The sequence below is a fragment of the Oryx dammah genome, unplaced genomic scaffold (assembly GCF_014754425.2).
Source record: "Oryx dammah isolate SB20612 unplaced genomic scaffold, SCBI_Odam_1.1 HiC_scaffold_28, whole genome shotgun sequence".
Classification (NCBI taxonomy): domain Eukaryota; kingdom Metazoa; phylum Chordata; class Mammalia; order Artiodactyla; family Bovidae; genus Oryx; species Oryx dammah.
Window position 1 is genome coordinate 6,046,247 of NW_024070212.1, and position 20,833 is coordinate 6,067,079.

Here is a 20,833-nt window from a genome sequence, read left to right on the forward strand (position 1 = left end):
TTAATATGTGGTAAGAGCTCTCCTAGGGGCTCCCCAGTTGGCCCTAGTAGTAAAGAACCTCCTGCTGATGCAGGAGACATAAGAGATGTGGGTTTGATCCCAGGGTCAGAAAGATCCCCTGGAGGAGGGCATGGCAACCTACTCCAGTATTCTTGCCTGGGGCATTCCATGGACAGAGGAGGCTGGTGGGCTACATGTCCATAGAGTCACAAAGACTCAGACATGACTGAAGCAACTTAGCACACAAGTGCTCTCTAATGCCTTGACATATTTAGCTCCATTATATACATATATATATATGTATAATGCTTGGGAAAGATTGAGGGCTGGAGGAGAAGGGGTGACAGAGGATGACATGGTTGAATGGCAACACCGACTCAATGGACAGGACTTTGAACAAACTTCAGGAGATGGTGAAAAATGGAAGCCTGGCATGCTGGAGTCTATGGGGTTGCAAGGAATAGGACATGACTGAGCAAATGATCAACATATATAAACATATGTATATATACATATATATACTCATATATATATGAGGTAGGAACTATATCATCACTATATTATAGTATCAATATATTAATCAACTATATCACTAACTATATTATATTATCAACTATATATTAACTATATTATATTATCAAATATATTATCAATTTTATGTAGAAAATTGGAAGCTTAGAATTTAAGTAACTTGCCCAAAGTCACTTAGCTAGTAAGATAATATAAACAAACTAGTATAGACTTGTACTTTTATCCTTTACACCATCCTAGGAGTTAAAGCAACTTTAAAGTACTTAGTTATTTTCAAGATGCTTTGGGAGACCAAGGAAATAAAAAATGTTCACCACCCTCAATGAGCTTGTTATCTCACTGGGAGTACATATACATGGAACTCTTAGATATGCATTCATGAGAAACTAGAGTAATTGGGTGAAAACGTGCTGTCCATAAGTTCAGCCAAAGAAAAGCATTCTATCCTTTGCTCCATAACTTACTGGAAATCTAAGGATAAGATCTTATACAAATCTCAGTGTTTTACTTTTAAAATAAGGGAAGAGCAAATTCAAAGCTCTGTAAGGCCCATCAAATATTCTTCTGTTTTGTGATCTGATGTTAGAGAAGAGATAAATCATTACAGACTGGAGTAGTTATGGAGGTTTCAGGGTTTAAAAAATGAGATCGTTCTGGTCTTAGAGCATTAGAAGAATTTTAATTGTCACATGAGTGGAAGAAGGCAGAGATTGTGTGCTTGGGGGTTAAAGAGTTGGCCGTTGGGATTAGGTACACAAGTAGTTGTGGGGAACCAAGGGAAAGAAACTTAGAAGTGGAGGACTTTAGAAGCAAGAAAATGATGTTTGAAATTGATACAGTTGATCAGAGATACTCCAAAATGTGGTCCTGGGAGCAGAGAATTTATATATTTGGCCCCACTTCAGACCTCTTGAATGAGAAGTTCTGGAATGGGTCTGAGAAATCTGTGTTTTAACCAGACATGTTGGTGACTGGGGTGCATATGCAAGTTTGAGAACCATCGTAAATACTAGAGAGCCATGACAAACAAGGAGAAAATTGTTTGTACTCTGGTAGTGAGTGTAGGATACATTCAAATGGAAAGATAGAAATCGTGAGGTGGGAATCCTAGTTCAGGCCTGGAGAAAGGTGCCGAATTTAGATATGGAGAAGAAAAGACACATGTAAAAGAATTTTCTAGGAAAATTGAACAATATTTGTGACAGATTAGCTATAGGAAATGAAGAAGACAAACAGTCAAATGTAAATCAGAGAGTTTATAAATTATGAGGAGAACATTCTAATTACAGATAAACATGGGATGTTGGGATAATCAGTCCTGAATATTCATTAGAAGTACTGACGCTGAAGCTGAAACTCCAATACTTTGGCCACCTGATGCGAAGAACTGACTCATTTAAAAGACTCTGATGCTGGGAAAGATTGAAGGCAGGAGGAGAAGGGGATGACAGAGGATCAGATGGTTGGATGGCATCAGTGACTCGGTGGACATGAGTTTGAGTAAACTCTGGGAGTTGGTGATGGACAGGGAGGCCTGGTGTGCTGCAGTCCGTGGGGTGTCAAAGAGTCGGACATGACTGAGTGACTGAACTGAACTGAACTGATGAGATGTTGGGAAGGAGGATGGAAGAGAAAAGGAATCCATCATGCCATTCACAAGTCATTTCACATCTCAAGTCCTGGCTTTCTCATTTATATTCTCAAGATGTTGAGTATGATAATCCTGAAGTCTTAGTTTATAATAGCTAAAGAAGATATTAGAGGTTTTCTCACTAAACTTGTCTCCTTCCTCTCTCCTTGTTTTTGACTGAAGACAAGAGAACTTAAATTTCTTAAGCTCACCCAGCAAATGAGTGACAGAGTTGAGAACAGGGTTTAGTCAATGGCAAATATTACTGTTTAGTATTTCTTTCCTAAGTTTCCTTCCTACTGTTATATGTTGACAGTTGTCATTTTTGTGTGTAAATAAGCTAGACATGTTCCTTCATTAGCACAGGAGTTAGTAAATAATAATAATAGTCCCTGTCATTTATGGATTACATTGTCTGTGCTAGGCAATACTATAAGCATCTCATATAAAATAACTAATTGCATCACCATGAAAAACTTTTGAGGCAGGTATCATTATTATCTCTAGTTTATAAATGACAAAACTGAGGCAAGGTAATGTTTAGAAATCTGCCAAAAGTCACGCACATAGTAAGATAAATCTGGTCAGTTTGACTTCAACCTTCATTCCCTAACCACTGTGCTATACTGGCTATTGCCTTTTAGGAAAAAAAGCTGCTTAATTTTGGCATTAGCCACATTCTCCTGGGAAGAGTTTCACTTCACTTTCTCTCTCAGAACAGCCTCTTTGACCTGTATCCTACTTCTTGGCAAATTCTTTCGGTTATATAACTGAGGTGGGAGTTTTGCCACAGTTAGGAGTTGGGTATTTTCTCTGCCAAGGGCAGGGGAAAGATTGAACAAAATCCAACATGTTGCTTGTGACTATAATAAAGAACTTGAGATCTGGAAAGTATCTTATGAAATCATCTGGACCGATCCAGATGTCATATGACTTAGAGCTTATCCAAAACAGCTGGTTTTGTCTTTTCTTGGTGAATTTTCTTCAGCAATGGAAAGTTGGCCACATTTAGTTCAGTTTCCATGGTTTCATCAACCATATGGTGAGTAAGTTCTCTTGAATGCTTCCTGGTTTTTTTTTTTAAGGTTTTTTATCACACTTATAGAAGGATGACTTTTGAACAATTTTCAAAAGGCAGATATGATTATTCACGATTCAATGGACATGAGCAAACTCTGGGAGACAGTAGAGGACAGAGGAGTCTGTCTGGCATGCTACAGTCCATGGGGTTGAAAAGAGTCAGACACAATTTAGTGGTTGAACAACAACATTGTTATTTATATCTTTCTTTTTTGAAGCATCATAATGCCTTGAAGTCATTCCAAGAATCCTTGCTTGTGTCTGGGTATTAGGCTTGAGTGAAGCCGGGACCTCCAGGTCAAGTCTCATTATGAGCACCATATAGCTGTCCCTCTCTATGATCCTGGCATTTCCCTGGAGTCCCACAAATGTGTGTGTGTGGCAGGGTAGAGTAGGGTGTTGATTAGCTAGAGAACCCTAAACCAGAGTCCCGTAAACTTGTCTCAGAGGTTCTGTCTTTCCCCCTCTGTTTCTCTGCCTCTTTCTTTATCACTCATCAAAAGCAACATTTCAGTTGAGGATCAAGCCAGTGTATCTCCCCTGCAAGTTTAGGATCTTCGAAAACAAAAGCTAGAAATGAGATATTATCTTCAATCAATACCTGCTTTTGGCCTTACAACACAACTCCCTCAGAAGTAAGAAAGCACAAATCCCTACCTACCTTCTTGAAAGTCAGAAGAAAAACTATTAGTATAGAAAAAAAAGCATGAACTAACACCTCAATTCATTAATATTTTATATGTTATCTTTGTTATTTTTAAGAGTTGCTGCAGGCCACTTGTTCTCTGCCTGTGTATCGTGAGGAGGGAACTCTTGCCCACAGCTAGCGTCCTTGCACCTAGATTCAGGGATCATGTGATTAGAACGAAAGTCCAGTGACACTTGGAAATATCAGGGGTGTGGAGAGACACAGTGTGTTTCTCCCTCAAGTGATGGAGGAAGACAACACATCACCAGGCTCTATCTATCTTCCCATGCCCAGCCTGCATTTGACCGACAGGGAACAAACAAAGGTGCTGCAAAGATAGACTTTCCCCAGCTGCCTCTAAGTGAGTGAGGGCCTCACTTTCTGTTTTCACCATTGCTTTGCAGCCCAAATATCTTCCTGGCTTTCAACGTGGAGCTTTCCTTCTATCTTCCCCAGTATAGAGTCACCAGAAATTGCTTCTGACTTTTCCCAGTTCTCACGCTTTAGTATCTTTGTGATTTCACCAGGAAAGTAGTGTTTATGGCATATAATTCACTCCTCCCATGAAGAGAAATGAGCTTAATGAAATCAAATACTAATATCCCAGAAGTTAAGAGTAACTGCTATAAACTGTAATACTAGGCGAAACAAGATGGGTGTTATTTAAGTAAAGATGATGATGACGGTTACCGTGCACTGCACGCCATTTATGTCTAGGCACTGGGCTAACTTTTGCATGCATCATTTCATACACACACATGGAAACTTTTTATAGCACATACGTAGTAATGTTTTCCTCATTTTACAGATGATGTAACTGAGCCCAAGAGACATTATATAACTTGCCTACGATGCCATAGATTGTAAGTGGCTATTGAAAACTAGCCTAAATCAACTTATTCCTGTCACTCTTAGGTTCTTTTTGTAGATAATTGTAGCTAGCTGTTACTGGTTAGTGGTGGATGATGCTTAGTTCTCTCTGCGCAGCTTCACTGCTGCTGCTGCTGTTGCTAAGTCACCTCAGTCGTGTCCGACTCTGTGCAACCCCATAGATGGCAGCCCACCAGGCTCCCCCATCCCTGGGATTCTCCAGGCGAGAACATTGGAGTGGGTTGCCATTGCCTTCTCCAATGCATGAAAGCGAAAAGTGAAAGTGAAGTCACTCAGTTGTGTCCGACTCTTCGCGACCCCATGGACTGCAGCCCACCAGGCTCCTCCGTCCATGGGATTTTCCAGGCAAGAGTACTGGAGTGGGGTGCCATTGCCTTCTCCGGCACAGCTTCACTACCAGGTTATAAAAGCAAGATCACCATATGTATAATGAAACCCAATGTTCCATACTTACTCAGCCATATAATTGTTAACATTGGTGCAAAATATTTATACAACTTGTTCTGTACTTTTAATAAAGGCTTATTCTTTGTGCTCTGACTATAACTTGCAGGAAAATTTTACTCTGACAATAAAATTCTGAGCTGGGATTCTTTTATTTTTATTTTTAAAGTTTGTTTTTGGCCATGCTGGGCCCTCGTTGCTGCACAGGCTTTTCTTTAGTTGTGGCGCAGAGGCCCCTCATCGCAGTGGCTTCTCCTATTGTCGCGCATGGGCTCTGGGTGCGCAAACTTCAGTAGCTGAGGTACAGGGGCTCCGCAGCTCTAGAGCACGGGCTCAGTATTTGTAGCACACGGGCTTAGCTGCTCCTCAGCATATGGGATCTTCCCAGACCAGGGATCGAACCTGTGTCTCCTGCATTGGCTGGTGGCTTCTTTACCCCTGAGCTACCAGGGAAGCCCCTGAGGTGGGATTCTAATACCTTTGTAGTTGGTATCAGTCAACAAGAAACCTCTGAATCAAGGGGATAGAGGACGACTTAGGAATGAAGTCACAGGTGCCATCTCTAAGAGTGAAGAGCTATTTACATCCTTATAACCTTTCTATGGGGTGGATGTGAGTTTCCACAATAGTATCATCAGTACAAATGATTTGACCATCATTGTGACTGTAGAGAGCTCATTCTCTAATGAACAAATCTATGAGTAAAAACTCACTTCTAACGTGCTCTGGTAATTGACAAGGCATCTGGTGGGGCCTTCCCTCTGTAAGGACAGCTAAGGTACCTATAGCAGCCACCCCTGGACTGTGGTCTTTTTCACAAGCCTGCTGACCACTGTGATTAGGGCAAATAGTCGAAGGTAATGCTTACACAGTGTCACACGGTAGCAATTACAAGCAGCTGAAAGTTTTCATTTCACTGTTTGGATTCCTGATTTTGTGTTTGTCTCACCCAACTGAAACGTAAACTCTGTGAGAGGATCTTGTCTTTGTGTTTCACAAGAATTTCAAAACCTGTAATAGTCTATGGCACATGGCAAGCGTTTAATAAACATACTTTTAATTTGTTGAATAAATAATTGAGCAAAAGGAGAAGCTACTAAGGCCAGTCTTTTCTATCTCAATGTGAATCTATGAGATAAAGTCAATCGGCTTGTAGATGAGATCCACAGTCTTTTACGGCAGGTTGCCTGTCTAGGGCCCTAATGCTGAGTTAATCCGGGCCAGTTAAGAATGAAAGTAGCTGTTATTACAAGAACTTACTGAAAGAAGAGGTTGTGTGCCTTTTGCGTGTGTGTGCTGTCGTATCCGACTCTTTGTGACCCCGTGGACTGTAGCCAGTCAGGCTCCTCTGTCCGTGGGATTTTTCAAGGCAAGAATTACTGGAGTGGATTTCCTTCTCCAGGGGATCTTCCCCACCCAAGGATCGAACCAATGTCTTGGGACCCCTGCATTAGCAGGCAGATTCTTTACCGCCTGAGCCACTTGGGAAACCCAAATGAAGAGATCAGAAAACATTAAATGTTGAGAGGTTACAATAGACAAATGTAACTTCTATGCATCCATGCATCCATTGGGCACAACTGACGGTGTCAATTCAATTTTTTTTAGCCATCATGTAATGTGACAGTGCTGGCTATTTAATTCATTTAATATAAGCAAAAACTTACAGCGCTACCAGGGATGATTCAGTTGTATCTGGAAACGGAGCTGTCACTTTGGAGTTACATCCTAATGCATGAGTAATAATAATACTGCGCATGCTTTAGTGTTTTCTTCATCATTCTATCATTTGGACAACTAAGGAGTATTTCATATTAAGTAAGCCAGAGTCATTTTCCATAATGTATCATATTAATAATATATGTCAGGTAAAAAAAATAAATGCATGCTTTAACATGGTATCTCAGTACATTAGTAAATTACTCTTCCACTTTCTGATAAGCAATGAGTGGATTTTCTTTAGTTCAGATAGAAGAAGGTTATTTCAGGAAAATGGTAGATGCCAAATTTATACATTCTCTCTCCACCAAAATGACCCTGGAGGGCCTTCTCCCTGCATGAGAGAATCAATCTTAATTTTAAGGGGGATCCTGTGGAGTTTGAGAATTGACCTGACTTTCCAGTGATGTTTCCTTATGTTTTTCTGAGGTTTTTCAAGATCACCCTTGTCTCTCATGAGAGACAAACTCTACTGATATCAAGTTTTCAATGAATAGCCAACAAGAAGGCTTGTCCAGTCTTGAACCAAATGAATCTCTCTAGGTGGGTCCAGCACAGTGAACACACGCGCCCTGGGCCCCCTTCTCTCCATCAGCCTCTGCTGGGGTTCTGTCTACATGACTTGGATCTCGGCAGCAAGAACTCAGAGAGCACCTTTATTCCTCTGCTTTTCCAATCCGGTTGCCAGTACTCTCCAGCTGTGGTCTTATTGAAAACAAGTGCTTTAGGAACTTTTATTTATCTTTCATGGGTATTTATTACATTTCTTTTTCGGGGCCAAGAAAGGTCGTGTCCTTTTTGCCCCTGTAGAAACAAGGTTTCTAGTGTTTCTTCAGGAGGCAGAAGCCTGGAACAGATGTGCTTCTCTGATGTGTACACCTTCCTGTGGCCAACAACACAGATCTAAGTTGGATTGGCTTTAAATTGGATTGTCCTTCACAGGGGACAGGTTAGGACACTTCTTTTGGAAATGTGTTGTAAAATCCTGTCCTATACTTCCCGATTTTCTTCCATCCTGTCTTCTTCCCTGGCTGTTCAAAACATACGTCCCACCTCAGAACTAGTCCATGCCTCGGGGCTACTTCTGTTTAAGTAAAACCTGATAAATTTTGGCCTCATAATGGATTCTACTCAGACTGTTAATGACTGTAATTACCCTGCCTGCCTTTTCTACCTGGTGTGAGGGACTGAAGAGCAGACTCAGTTTGAGCCCTCACTTGTCTGTTTCCAACTTCTCAGACAGAAATTGAATTCAGTGAGAGTCCTTTAAGTCATTTAATGACCCTAACCTCTCCCAGTTAACCAAAGCAGAGACAGCCTAGTCCTTGATGACTTATCCTGTGCCTCATCCCAGTATTTCACCCACCCACTCCAAAATGCAGTTTTACTATAACCTAGCAATTCATTCATTCATTTGCTGATGCATCAGTTTGCATAGTAAATCCTTATTACATGCCTGTTAAGTGCCCGGCCCTGGCCTGAAGTTGTGAACAAAACAGATATTAACCCTCTTCTTGGGACCTGACATTCTAGTGGGAGAGGGACAGACGGTACTCAAATAAATATGCAGAGATATAAGGTAAATTGTCAAAGACCACAGATGCACAATACAGAGGGCTGTAGAGAGTATAGTAGGAGCAGCTGTTGGAGCACGTGTTGGTTTTCATGTTATCACATTGGAGCTCCGTGAGGCTAGGGCCTTTTTTTTTTTTTTTTTTTTTAATATATCCCCGGCACTTTTATCCATGATTACAAAAGTATCTAGCAAATAGTTTACACGTATGTGTCCTACCCTCACCTGCCCCACGTGTCTCTTAGGCAAGGGATGTCTTTGTAACCCTCGAAACACCCAGCACAGGGCTTTATATATAGTTGGTTATTGACAAAGTTTATTTGAACATAATTGCATGTTAAAACATTCTGCTATATTTTTGTTTTAGTGATTGCTTGTACTGTTTTCCACACTTATTCGCCTTAAAAGGTAAGAGTTTTCCCTCAATTCACCAATTAGTCGGAAGGACTGAGGTGGCCCAGGGCCTTTTGAAAACATACCCACCCACACAAGGGACAGATTTAAAATTTCACAACCATACAATTATTTAAACTCTTTTCAGTTTGAAATCACTAATGTGAGTCATCTAGGGAAAAGATTATCTTCCTCTGAACCCTTAATTAAAATTTTCACCCAGGCATTTCCAATGATTTTATTTCAAAACAAGTTTTTCTTTGTAAAACCAAAGGATAGCAAGGCTGGGGGTGAGACGAGAGGAGAAATGACTCGGTTCCTGTTAACAAGCCTTAATGTAATGAGGCTAGGAAAACTGCCTGATGGGCAGTCAAATAGAGCCAAAGACTGAGTTGAAGTCACATTAGAAAGTTTCCTTCTCTGGATGGAGTTGTTTTAACATTAAATGAATGTCAGATACATTCAAGCTTGTTTTTAAAGTGAAGTGAAAGTTGCTCAGTCGTGTCTGACTCTTTGCAAACCCATGAACTATCCAGTCTATGGAATTCTCCAGGCCAAATACTGGAGTGGGTAGCCTTTCCCTTCTCCAGGGGATCTTCCCAACCCAGGGATCAAACCCAGGTCTTCCGCACTGCAGGCAGATTCTAGACCAGCTGAGCCACAGGGAAGCCTTGTGTTTTTTAAGGGGGGAAATAAATAGAAAGGTTTGAGCTTTTTTTTTGCTTGATTTTCCAGTTGTTGTTGTTGTTTCATTCCCATATCTGTATGTGTCACTATGGTGGGGAGGAAGGGGTAAAAGTGGAGTCAAAGTAATCCAGGAATCTTAAGGAGAAAAACAAATGTAGTAACGCTGTTTATTCTTCCAAAAACAGTAAGGTATTTCAAGTGGGTTCTACCTCAGCATCAGTCAAACTGTTCAGCTTTTAAACTTTTATTGTTTTATAAGAGAAACAGTAATATTATTCACTCTCTGTATTCTCTCAAAATCCTAGTTCAATCAAATGGACTTCTCAAGTACACTGACATTTTAACGTCATACATTTGAACCTACACTGAACCATAGAAAGAAGTATTTTCTGAAGCACTGCACTTCCTTTCTCCATTACATCCCCAGGGCGAGTATGAGGAAAAGAGTAATCTTATGTTCTCGTGTGTTTCTCTACTCGGAGGAAGTGAAATGTGATTTTCTATAGGCAATACTACAAATGACAGTTGATTTCCAGATGATCTTTCAAAAAGACAAGTTTAAATAATGATATAGATAAAATTATACAAGAGTTCTGATTCACTCTGGTTTTAAAAGGCTTTTGTAGGATGTCTTGGAGAATTTAACCACCATTTATAGACAGTATTTTTAAATAAGTAAATGCATCTGAAAGAGTTAGCAAAGAAAAATTTGAAACAGGTTTATAAGATAGGATGCCCTCTTTGAAGGCAAATTTCAATAATTTTACCTCTTTTCGGTCTTTCATACCGAATTTGCTGAAGGCTGCATACTACACAGAGGTTCCTCCCTCATCCATCCTTCTATCAGGAAGAGGAGACAGAGTGAACAGACTTCATCAATATTGCTTTCTGCTCTCCAATTAATTTACACTCAGGCAATGCAGAAGCACTTTTGCATCCCTTAAAATGGACTTCCCTAGTGGCTCAGTAAAGAATCAGCCTGCAACGTGGGAGACTCAGGCTCAGCTCCTGGGTCAGGAAGATCCCCTGAAGAAGGGAATGGCAACCCACTCCAGTATTCTTGCCTGGAGAATTCCATGGATAGAGGAGCCTGGAGGGCTACAGTTCATGGGGTCACAAAGAGTCGAACACGACTGAGCGACTAACGCTTTCAAATGATATGAACATTGTCTTCCTACCCCGGAAGTCCCAGCCTTTTCTTATCCACCTTGCTGACTGCTATTCCACCCTTGCCTTTTCTGAGAAGCCCTCCTGGCTTCTCCTTATGAGCACTGGGCTTCTCCAGCGGTGCTCTGCTGCCCTCTTCTTGAACAGCCACTGTGCTTGTTCACAAGCTGGAGACATCAATAGACTGTTAACACCTTGCAGGTAAAGGCAAAACTCTCTGAGTGTTTGTTTTCTGCATACTGATGACGCAGTAAACACCATCAAGGAGCAAAGTAGTAATGAATAAACAAAATTTTAAAAAGTTCAACACCTTCATTCTAATAACCTCTTCGTGTCCAACTTACTCTTTCACTAGGCAATCAAACACAAATATCTCTCTGCCTTTTACAAAGGCAAGTGGTGCAAAAGAGAAAAAGAAATAGAAGTTGAGAGGGAGGAAAAAGCAAAACACGAAAAACGTTCCCTGGTGGATCAGATGGTAACCAAGCAGCCTGCAATGCAGGAGACCTCGGTTCGATTGGGAAGATCCCCTGGAGGAGGGCATGGCAACCCACTCCAGTATTTTTTCCTGGAGAATCCCCATAGACATAGAAGCCTGGTTGGGCTGTAGTCCACGAGGTCGCAGAGTCGGACACAAATAAGCACAGCACAGATAATCTTTATCTAAATATTAGTGAGTGAACTATTGGGTCAAGTGAAACAATTGCTTCATGCCTTCTCCTATGGTCAGGAAGTGAGGGGCCTATGGGACCAGGAGGAGAGGTATCCTGGATGGAACTCTTCAAGGTCTAGGTAGGTTACCCTGTCTTGGTGGAAAAGGTGAGCCTAGTGTTTCTGGTTGTAGTTCTAAACACTGGCCAGCAGAGGGTAGCCACACACACAGCCCGCATTTTCACAGCCAAATACTGTTTTCTTCCTTCAGATAAATATAAAATTGGCAGCTCTTGTCTCTAGAGGTAGAATATGGGAGGAAGTGGATGTATTAATTCTTAGTAACATGTGGGAAGTTTTTGAATGTTTTACTTTGGTACTCAAAGCTAGGGAACATGGCTTGAATTTGGCTGGAAAAGAATGATTGTGTAGTTAGAACTAACTTTGAAGAAGCAGTATTACATGCCAAATACTGCTCTAAGAGATTCACATTCATCAGTGTATTAAATCATCACAAAATTCTGTGAGTATGTAATATTTTATTAGTCCCAATTTCTAGGCAAAAAACTAAACATTAGATAATTTAGGCAACTTGTAAAGTCTGGAATCAAACTGATGCTTTTTCTTCTTCTCATGTTTTATATAAGCTTGCTTAGCAGAACATTTTCAGTTCAGCCACAATGCTGTGCACCACTGAGTTCAATCTGCTATAGTGTGGTATCTGAGTTGGTTTATGCCAGACAGTAGGTCCTGTTCAGTTCGGTTCAGTCGCTCAGTCGTGTCCGACTCTTTGCGACCCCATGAATCACAGCACGCCAGGCCTCCCTGTCTATCACCAACTCCCGGAGTTCACTCAGACTCACGCGCATCGAGTCAGTGATGCCATCCAGCCATCTCATCCTCTGTCATCCCCTTCTCCTCCTGCCCCCTAATCCCTCCCAGCATCAGAGTCTTTTCCAATGAGTCAACTCTTTGCATGAGGTGGCCAAGGTACTGGAGCTTCAGCTTTAGCATCATTCCTTCCAAAGAAATCCCAGGGATGATCTCCTTCAGAATGGACTGGTTGGATCTCCTTGCAGTCCAAGGGACTCTCAAGAGTCTTCTCCAACACCACAGTTCAAAAGCAATTCTTTGGCACTCAGCCTTCTTCACAGTCCAACTCTCACATCCATCCATGACCACTGGAAAAACCATAGCCTTGACTAGACGGACTTTTGTTGGCAAAGTAATGTCTCTGCTTTTGAATATGCTATCTAGGTTGGTCATAACTTTTCTTCCAAGGAGTAAGCGTCTTTTAATTTCATGGCTGCAGTCACCATCTGCAGTGATTTTGGAGCCCCCAAAAATAAAGTCTGACACTGTTTCCACTGTTTCCCCATCTATTTCCCATGAAGTGATGGGACCAGATGCCATGATCTTCGTTTTCTGAATGTTGAGCTTTAAGCCAACTTTTTCACTCTCCACTTTCACTTTCATCAAGAGGCTTTTGAGTTCCTCTTCACTTTCTGCCATAAGGGTGCTGTCATCTGCATATCTGAGGTTATTGATATTTCTCCCGACAATCTTGATTCCAGCTTGTGCTTCTTCCAGCCCAGCATTTCTCATGATGTACTCTGCACAGAAGTTAAATAAGCAGGGTGACAATATACAGCCTTGACATACTTCTTTTCCTATTTGGAAAGACATGTGGAAGTGACCAATAATTCCAAAATCACATTTCCTATACTAAAGGAACCTATGATATGATTGAATATCTATGATTTTATAAAGTTATACAATACATTTCCTTTTCTCCCTAGTGTCCATAATTGCTAATCTCATGTATTTTATATTTTTTAATTGCCTCAGCATCATCTTCATGTGAATGAATGAAGTGTGTTTATAGTAACACAATTCTATCAGACCTCAACATGGCATCACAATCCCATTACAGCTCTCTGAGAACTTTGATTATGATCAGCATTGACTGGGAGATAAATGTTAGCAAATTTGTAAGGAACAAAAATCAAGATATGTTTATTTCACTTTGGCAAATATTTCTGAAAGTTGACTATGCTGCCAAGCTTCATGCTGTACACAGGAGTTAAAAGGTATTTAAGACTCAATTCCCTCCTGCAAAGAGGTCTTATATCCAGCTTGGGAAACAGACACATAAGTCAGTAACCACAATGCAGTATGATAATTGTTCAGTCGCTAAGTCATGCGTGTCTCTTTGCAATCTCGTGTACTGTAGCCTGCCATGCTCCTCTTATCCATAGGATTTTCCCAGACAAGAATACTGAAGTGGCTAGCCATTTCCTTCTCCAGGGGATCTTCCCAGACAGGGATCAAGTCTGCGTTTCCTATACCAGCAGGCAGATTCTTCACCAGTGAGCCACCAGGAAGTCCTGCAATATGATAAACCATAGCTTAAAAGCAAGAGTGAAGTGCTAAGGTGGCAGTGAAAGGACAGCTTTTTGGGTCAATATACAATGGCTTGTCATATGGATTAATTTTTAAGATCTGCTTGGCGCTTTATGAATTCAGACTTCTGAGAAAATAATGAGTAATTTAGGAAGTTAGTTTTGAAATTGGGCATAAAAAGAGTTGTATCCTAGGATGGAGACATGCCTAGACTTGTGATCACATATATTCACTAAAATATTGAAGACAGAAAGGAGTAGTATAATGCTGTTACAGTCCCTTGATATTTAATACTCATCTACTGAAGGCTTACTGCATAGAGGATACTGCTACAAGAACCATTGTGGAACAATGGGCAAAAGGGTGCAAAAAATCAAATACATGTAAAAGAACATTTTATAGAGAATTAATCATAAAGCAGAATAATTTAACTTTATAGCTGGAAATGGTTAAAGGAAACATCTAGGTTAACTGTCATTTTACAGATGAGGGAACTGAGGTCTGGCAATTTAAAAAAAAAAGATTACCTTTTTCCAAATGTTACATGTCTAATTAGTGGTGGAGCTAGAACCAGAGCCCTCAGAAGACTGGTAGGCACTTGTGAATTTAAAATCAGACAGCTTGGGGTCAGGTCCATTTCTATCACATACTGGCTGGGTTATCTTAAGTTATTCGAATTCTCTGTCATTAGTTTCTTCATCTGTAAAGTGGGAATACTATAGTATCTGCTATTTATAATGTGAAAAAGTGCATATGAAACAATTGAGATTAAAATGAGATAACACATATTATCCAGGGATGTATTAAGAGCTTGGTAAGTGTTATTAGAACTTTATGTATCCCAATTTCTATTTTAGTATTCTTTCCACCACCACAGTGAAATGGTTTTTTCTTCATTTTTGTTTCTCTGACATGGAAAGAAATCTCTTTTGTAGATCTCTATGCTCATACAGTGTCCTTTTCCCCTCATATGTCTCTTTTTTCAGGGCCAAGGAGATTAAGATCAAGTTGGGAATTCTCCTCCAGAAGCCGGAATCTGCCATTGACCTTGTCATTCCATACAATGAGAAGCCGGAGAAGCCAGCCAAGACCCAGAAGTGAGTCATGATTATGGATTCCACTCTCTACCTCTGGAGGATGGCTATTCTTCAAGTGGAGAGAACCATCCCTCTGTAGAATTACTCCCTTCAGTGACTCACCAAGGAACATAAGAGTCCTCAGAGAGTTGGTTTGTATTGATAAACAGGAATTTTTTTTTTTTTACACTCTCCTGTATATGGAGCATAATATTGCTTACTGGCAGGATGCTTAAACAAAAAAGATAAGACCCCATCTTGGGACATCGTTGGAGAGATGGGCCATATCTTATAAAATGACACCAGTCACCTCATCAGTTACTTCTGACACAAAAGTATAGTTAAAAATACCTGTTCACTTGCTGTCCTTGGGTGAGGTGAGGATTCTTGATCCAATTAATTACAATGACCAGATGCTCACCTGCTCTGGAAATATCCAAGACTGCTTCCTCAGCAAGGAGATATAAGTGGGAACAGTTCCCTCAAGAAGAGGCTGGCATCAAGACAGACAATTAAGTCTAATAGTTGCTTCTCCAACTCATTGGCCCTTCAAGGTCCCACAGAGGAAATAAAGACTGTTCCTTGGTGCAGGAATGAATACTTGACCAGATGCTTCTATTTAAAGTACATCAAACAGCTCTTCCCTAGTCCGTAAATTAATATTTCTACAGGACTTCTGCAGTCTTCCCCCACCACCCCCACATATTTAGGCATGGGGGGAAACTATAATTCCAAAGATTCAAGATGTTATGGCAGTGAACCTAATCCACAATTTCATTGACATCACTGTAACTTAATATCACTACTCACAGTATTCACGATGTTTACTCTTGGTCCACGAACTACACAGCCGATGACTAACTAGACAAATACACTCCATCTTTTCTTTAAAACAATGATACCCCTAAAATCAAGAAAGGAAAGTGAGAAGAAGAGCTAAATGTATTCAAGACCCTTCATTCTGCTACCTAAAAGCTTTGCAGAGATCACAGAAGTGTGGTAAAAATAGAGGAATGCCTTTGAACCTCCATTTCTTTTAAAATTTAGCATTTGTATAAATTGGCCAATCTTTTCTCCAAATGACCTTTACACTAATGTAGTTGGATTGGTTGAGAGCTAGAGAGATGGGTTATTCCTTTTAAATTTTTTTTCATCAATCTAAGTGGATATTTCCACTCTCCTCCTTTTATTACTTCAAAGTGATCCCAAACCGGAAGTGAGGCATAATTGAATTTTCTGCATTTAGAAAAAGGGAAGTTAATTTAATGTGGAGAGCAGGAACCAGGCACTGGGAGAGAATAAGAACCATATTTCATTATAGCAAAAGATCAAAAAGTCTGTTTCGAAATAAACAATGTGGAGGTTATTGATCTGTTAGAATTAACTTTTAAAAAATAAATATAGTGCTACGTTTTCTGCTTTGATTCTCGGCTTTAATATCCCACATAGATACTTGAATTATTTGGCTGAACAGGGATTCAGGGAGAAGCAGTTTTGGAAGAAAACCTGAGGCTGACGTTTACTGGATTATTTTCTTCTCTTGTCTTCCAGCCCCCTTTTTCTTCCAGAAGTTTCAATTGTTTTGGAAAAATCCTTATCCCTAGAGAATATTTGTGTGTCTCTTACTGCATTTTTAACAGTGACCACTACAAAGCTTTCCCATCTTCTGCCAAACTCCTAAACCCCTTTCACTACCTTATATTTGGCACATTTCCATGCCTTTTAACTAGCAGGAGAAGACTGTGTTCTGCATGAGCTCAACTGATCTCTGTTCTCCTCACTTTCAAGATTCTCTGTAATTTTTTCTTTTTACCCACGTTCTTCTCAAGGAGAAGAAAATAAATCTCAGAAGAGAAAATAGACTTTCTCCGGATGGAAGGTATTTTTAACTCCTCTCATCTTTTATAAAAAGCAGTCCCTTAAAAAAAAAAGCATTTGCTCTTTTTTAAATATAATTTCATTCTTCTCATTAGAAAAATAAAAAATTGACCCATTGGAAAAAATAGAAAAAAAGTTGCCTATATCCCTCCTGCCCAAGGCCAGCTTCTGTTACCATTTTAGTACTCTTGACTTCTTTTTTCCCCCTCTGGACTGTTTTCCACTAGAACAAACAAGTCCCATGCTCCGCTCTGAAAAACGTGCACCCTGCCACCCCCAGCCACAAGCATTTGACCTCTTCTATTCCTATCCCTTCCTTTTGTTTTCATTGGATAACTCTAGGAATGGAAAATCACTGCCTTCCATTTCTTCTTTAACTCCCTTTATCAGGTCTAAACCTTACTACTTCACTGAAACTGTTATCATTAAGGGCTAACTCCTGACTTGTGGGCTGAATATGACTCTGTTCACCAGTTGACCATCTTAAATCTCTCCTCCTTAACTTATAACTTTAAATTCTCCCCCTGCCCTCTCTCTCTCTAAAGGATCCCACTTTTGCCCTCCCTGTATATGTGAGCATTCCCTAAGACTCCACTATAGGTCCTCATAATAAACAATAAACATGTCATGAAACCATGAAAATATAGTTTATGATAACTGTGATCATGGCTCATGAAATAATCAATTGCAAAATGCTTAGGAGATGATGTAGATATTTTTGTAGTTTATTTTATATTCTAGATGTTCCTTTTCTCTCTGTCAAGGTCACTAATTTTTACCTACTTTTTTGTTATTGTCTTACCATTTTATAACTCTAGAATGACCTGTACATGTAAAAGTTCCTGGACTGTGCATAGCGGAGAACAATTAGAAAGTGTTGTCCTACACATACTCCAGCCTGGTAAACTGCAAAGTGAGCTTTGTTGTGAGGATTAAAGATGGATGCACAATGTCTGACCCATGCATAGACATCAAAAAGTGGCAGGTGTGTTTATTTGTATCCCCATCCGCAGTGCTCAGCTCACTGCTGGTCCTGGGGTGAAACCTCAATAAATGTCTATGAACTTGAGGCTGGACGTGAGCAGACATATTGCAGGAAAGAGGGGAGAGCTGAACAGGCACTTAAATGCCAGTAAATCACCTGGATTTCATTTTTCTTGTCAAGAGCGAGAACATTATCAAGCAAGTTTAAATATGTGCCAGAGACTATGTAGATTTTTTTTATGAAGAAAATAAAAAAGAAAACCATCAGTGCTTAGAGAGAATAAAATATTCTCCCATGGTTCTAGTTAAGGAAGTGCCAGAGTTGCTTATAGCTATAGTCATGGTTCATGGGGCTAAAATACTTATACTCTAAGTTTTTGGGTAATTTGTAGCTTTCATAAATTAGACTAAACTTGGGCAAACTGAACCATTATTAATTTATGTGTTAATATGACATGCATATTGCAAGGCAGATTAATGCTTCAGGGAATGCACTATCAGACAAGTAGAATGGAAAAATCTCTCTGTGACTAACAAGCTATGGCATCTAGGCAGTGAGTATGCTCATCTAGGCAGTGAGTATCATTGCCTTGTAGGAGATTCAAAAAGTAAACATGGTAAGAGTTCAGTAGAGGGAGAGAGCTCTTCCAGTTGAGATCATCACTTCCTGGACCAAGTGGCATTTACGCTGGCTATTATAAAACAGTTAAGCATCTCTATAAATGTTTATCTTGCCTTTCATTTGGACTGGTTTCCTCCTCTCCTCCACATCCACAGACAGAAACTCCATGTCCACTCTCTGTGGTCAGCAATGACCTTGTAAACCAGGATACTTACTGGTCATTTAGATCTGCACCTATCTTGTTTCAAAGAAGTCAGATTTAATGGCAAATTCTGAGAATCAGGACAGGATGAACCTGTGGCACCTCCTAGGCTGGTAATCAGAGTACCAAGCTTCATGCTGTGGGCGATGTATTCTGCTTGACTGTGTCCTTGAATCAATTTGGACTGATATTACCCCCAAGCAAGTTTTGCACACATCGTTTTCAGGAATTTAATCTTGGCTGTGATGTGCTGCTGATAGTGACCATTAGTCTCATTCTAGCAAACCATTTGAGACAAATTGGATGTGGTAACGTGCCTGAGTTTGGTGCGCCTGCTCTTGCCATTTCTTCTCCCTGAGCCCCTCCACACTAGCCTGAGGAGATGGAGGACAGGAAGGTGACTTCATTTTACAACGGTATTTATAAAAGCAGAAGGCAATTCAGTCTTCCCTTTGCTCTGTTTCTTTTATTCAATTATTTAATGTCTTCTTGTTTCTGTCAGCAATCAATAAAGACTTGGTGGGTTTCATATGCATAATACTAAACCGACTGTAGTGAAAAAAATTAAGATGGATAAGGCTATATGTGAAAAATAAATGTAGGTACAAAATACTATATGCAAAGGAGAAATTCTCAGTATGAGGTAATATAGAAGAGTCCAGAGGAGTTATTGACCTGTAGAAAATAGCTCCTTTTCTGGTTAGAAATAAAATGAGGCAGAAAAATATAGGGGCATGCTTGTAATTCCTTCCTCATGTCAGTTCTCCTCTCTCCTCCCTGTGTTCCTTTAACCAACAGAAAAAGGGAGGCGAGAAGGTAGTTTCTTGTTAAAAATAAATTTCCAAGGAATTCTTGTTGAGTTTTTGATTCATTACATCTGTGTTTCTAGTCAGGAAATGAAACCACTAAAGATTAATCAAGTTTGTTACTCCCATTTTGGGCTTATTTACAACAACTGGTTCCAAATAGGAAAAGGAGTATGTCAAGGCTGTATATTGTCACCCTGCTTATTTAACTTATATGCAGAGTACATCATGAGAAACGCTGGGCTGGAAGAAGCACAAGCTGGAATCAAGATTGCTGGGAGAAATATGAATAACCTCAGATATGCAGATGACACCACCCTTATGGGAGAAGGTGAAGAGGAACTCAAAAGCCTCTTGATGAAAGTGAAAGTGGAGAGTGAAAAAGTTGGCTTAAAGCTCAACTTTCAGAAAACGAAGATCATGGCATCTGGTCCCATCACTTCATACGAAATGGATGAGGAAACTGTGGAAACAGTGTCAGACTTTTTTGGGGGGCTCCAAAATCACTGCAGATGGTGATTTCAGTCAGGAAATTAAAAGACGCTTACTCCTTGGAAGAAAAGTTATGACCAACCTAGATAGCATATTCAAACCAGAGACATTACTTTGCCGACTAAGGTCCATCTAGTCAAGGCTATGGTTTTTCCTGTGGTCATGTATGGATGTGAGAGCTGGACTGTGAAGAAAGCTGAGCACCAAAGAATTGATGCTTTTGAACTGTGGTGTTGGAGAAGACTCTTGAGAGTCCCTTGAATTGCAAGGAGGTCCAACTGGTCCATCCTAAAGCAGATCAAACTTGGGTGTTCATTGGAAGGACTGATGCTGAAGGTGAAACTCCAATACTTTGGCCACCTCATGCAACGAGTTAACTCATTGGAAAAGACCCTGATGCTGGGAGGGATTGGGGGCAGGAGGAGAAGGGGACAGGAGAGGATGAGATGGTTGGATGGCATCACCGACTCAGTGGACATGAGTTTGGGTGGACTCTGGGAGTTGGTGATGGACAGGGAAGCCTGGTGTGCTGCAGTTCATGGGGTCGCAAAGAGTCAAACACGACTGAATGACTGAACTGAACTGATTCACAGTCTTACCACTTTTCTTCCCAGAAAGAGAAAATCTTAAAAAAAAAGAAGAAGAAGAAGAAAAAACATTATCCTGTTCTGTTTGGGCAGGAAAATGCACCTGCGTTTTAAGAAAAATTTTGCCCATGATATGCGGCATATGGGACCTTAGTAGGGATAGAACCACATGCCCTGGCTAGGGATCGAGCTGCATTCCGTGCACTGGAAGTGCAGAGTCTTAACCACTGGACCACCAGAGAAGTACCCCTCGACATTTTTTTTTAATTCCAGATTTTTTTCAATGTAGACCTGCTATGATACTATTCCCACCAGGAGGCAGCTTCACA

At 40.4% G+C, this 20,833-nt stretch overlaps 1 protein-coding gene across 1 annotated transcript in view; it reads left to right on the forward strand.

Annotated features, from left to right (window-relative positions):
* Positions 1–20,833, forward strand: part of RGS5 (regulator of G protein signaling 5) — a 55,064-nt gene that overhangs the window by 14,710 nt on the left and 19,521 nt on the right. The window contains exon 2 of the mRNA XM_040229993.1: positions 14,844–14,954. Coding sequence (XP_040085927.1) covers positions 14,844–14,954 — 111 coding nt within the window. The remainder of the gene's footprint in view (positions 1–14,843; positions 14,955–20,833) is intronic.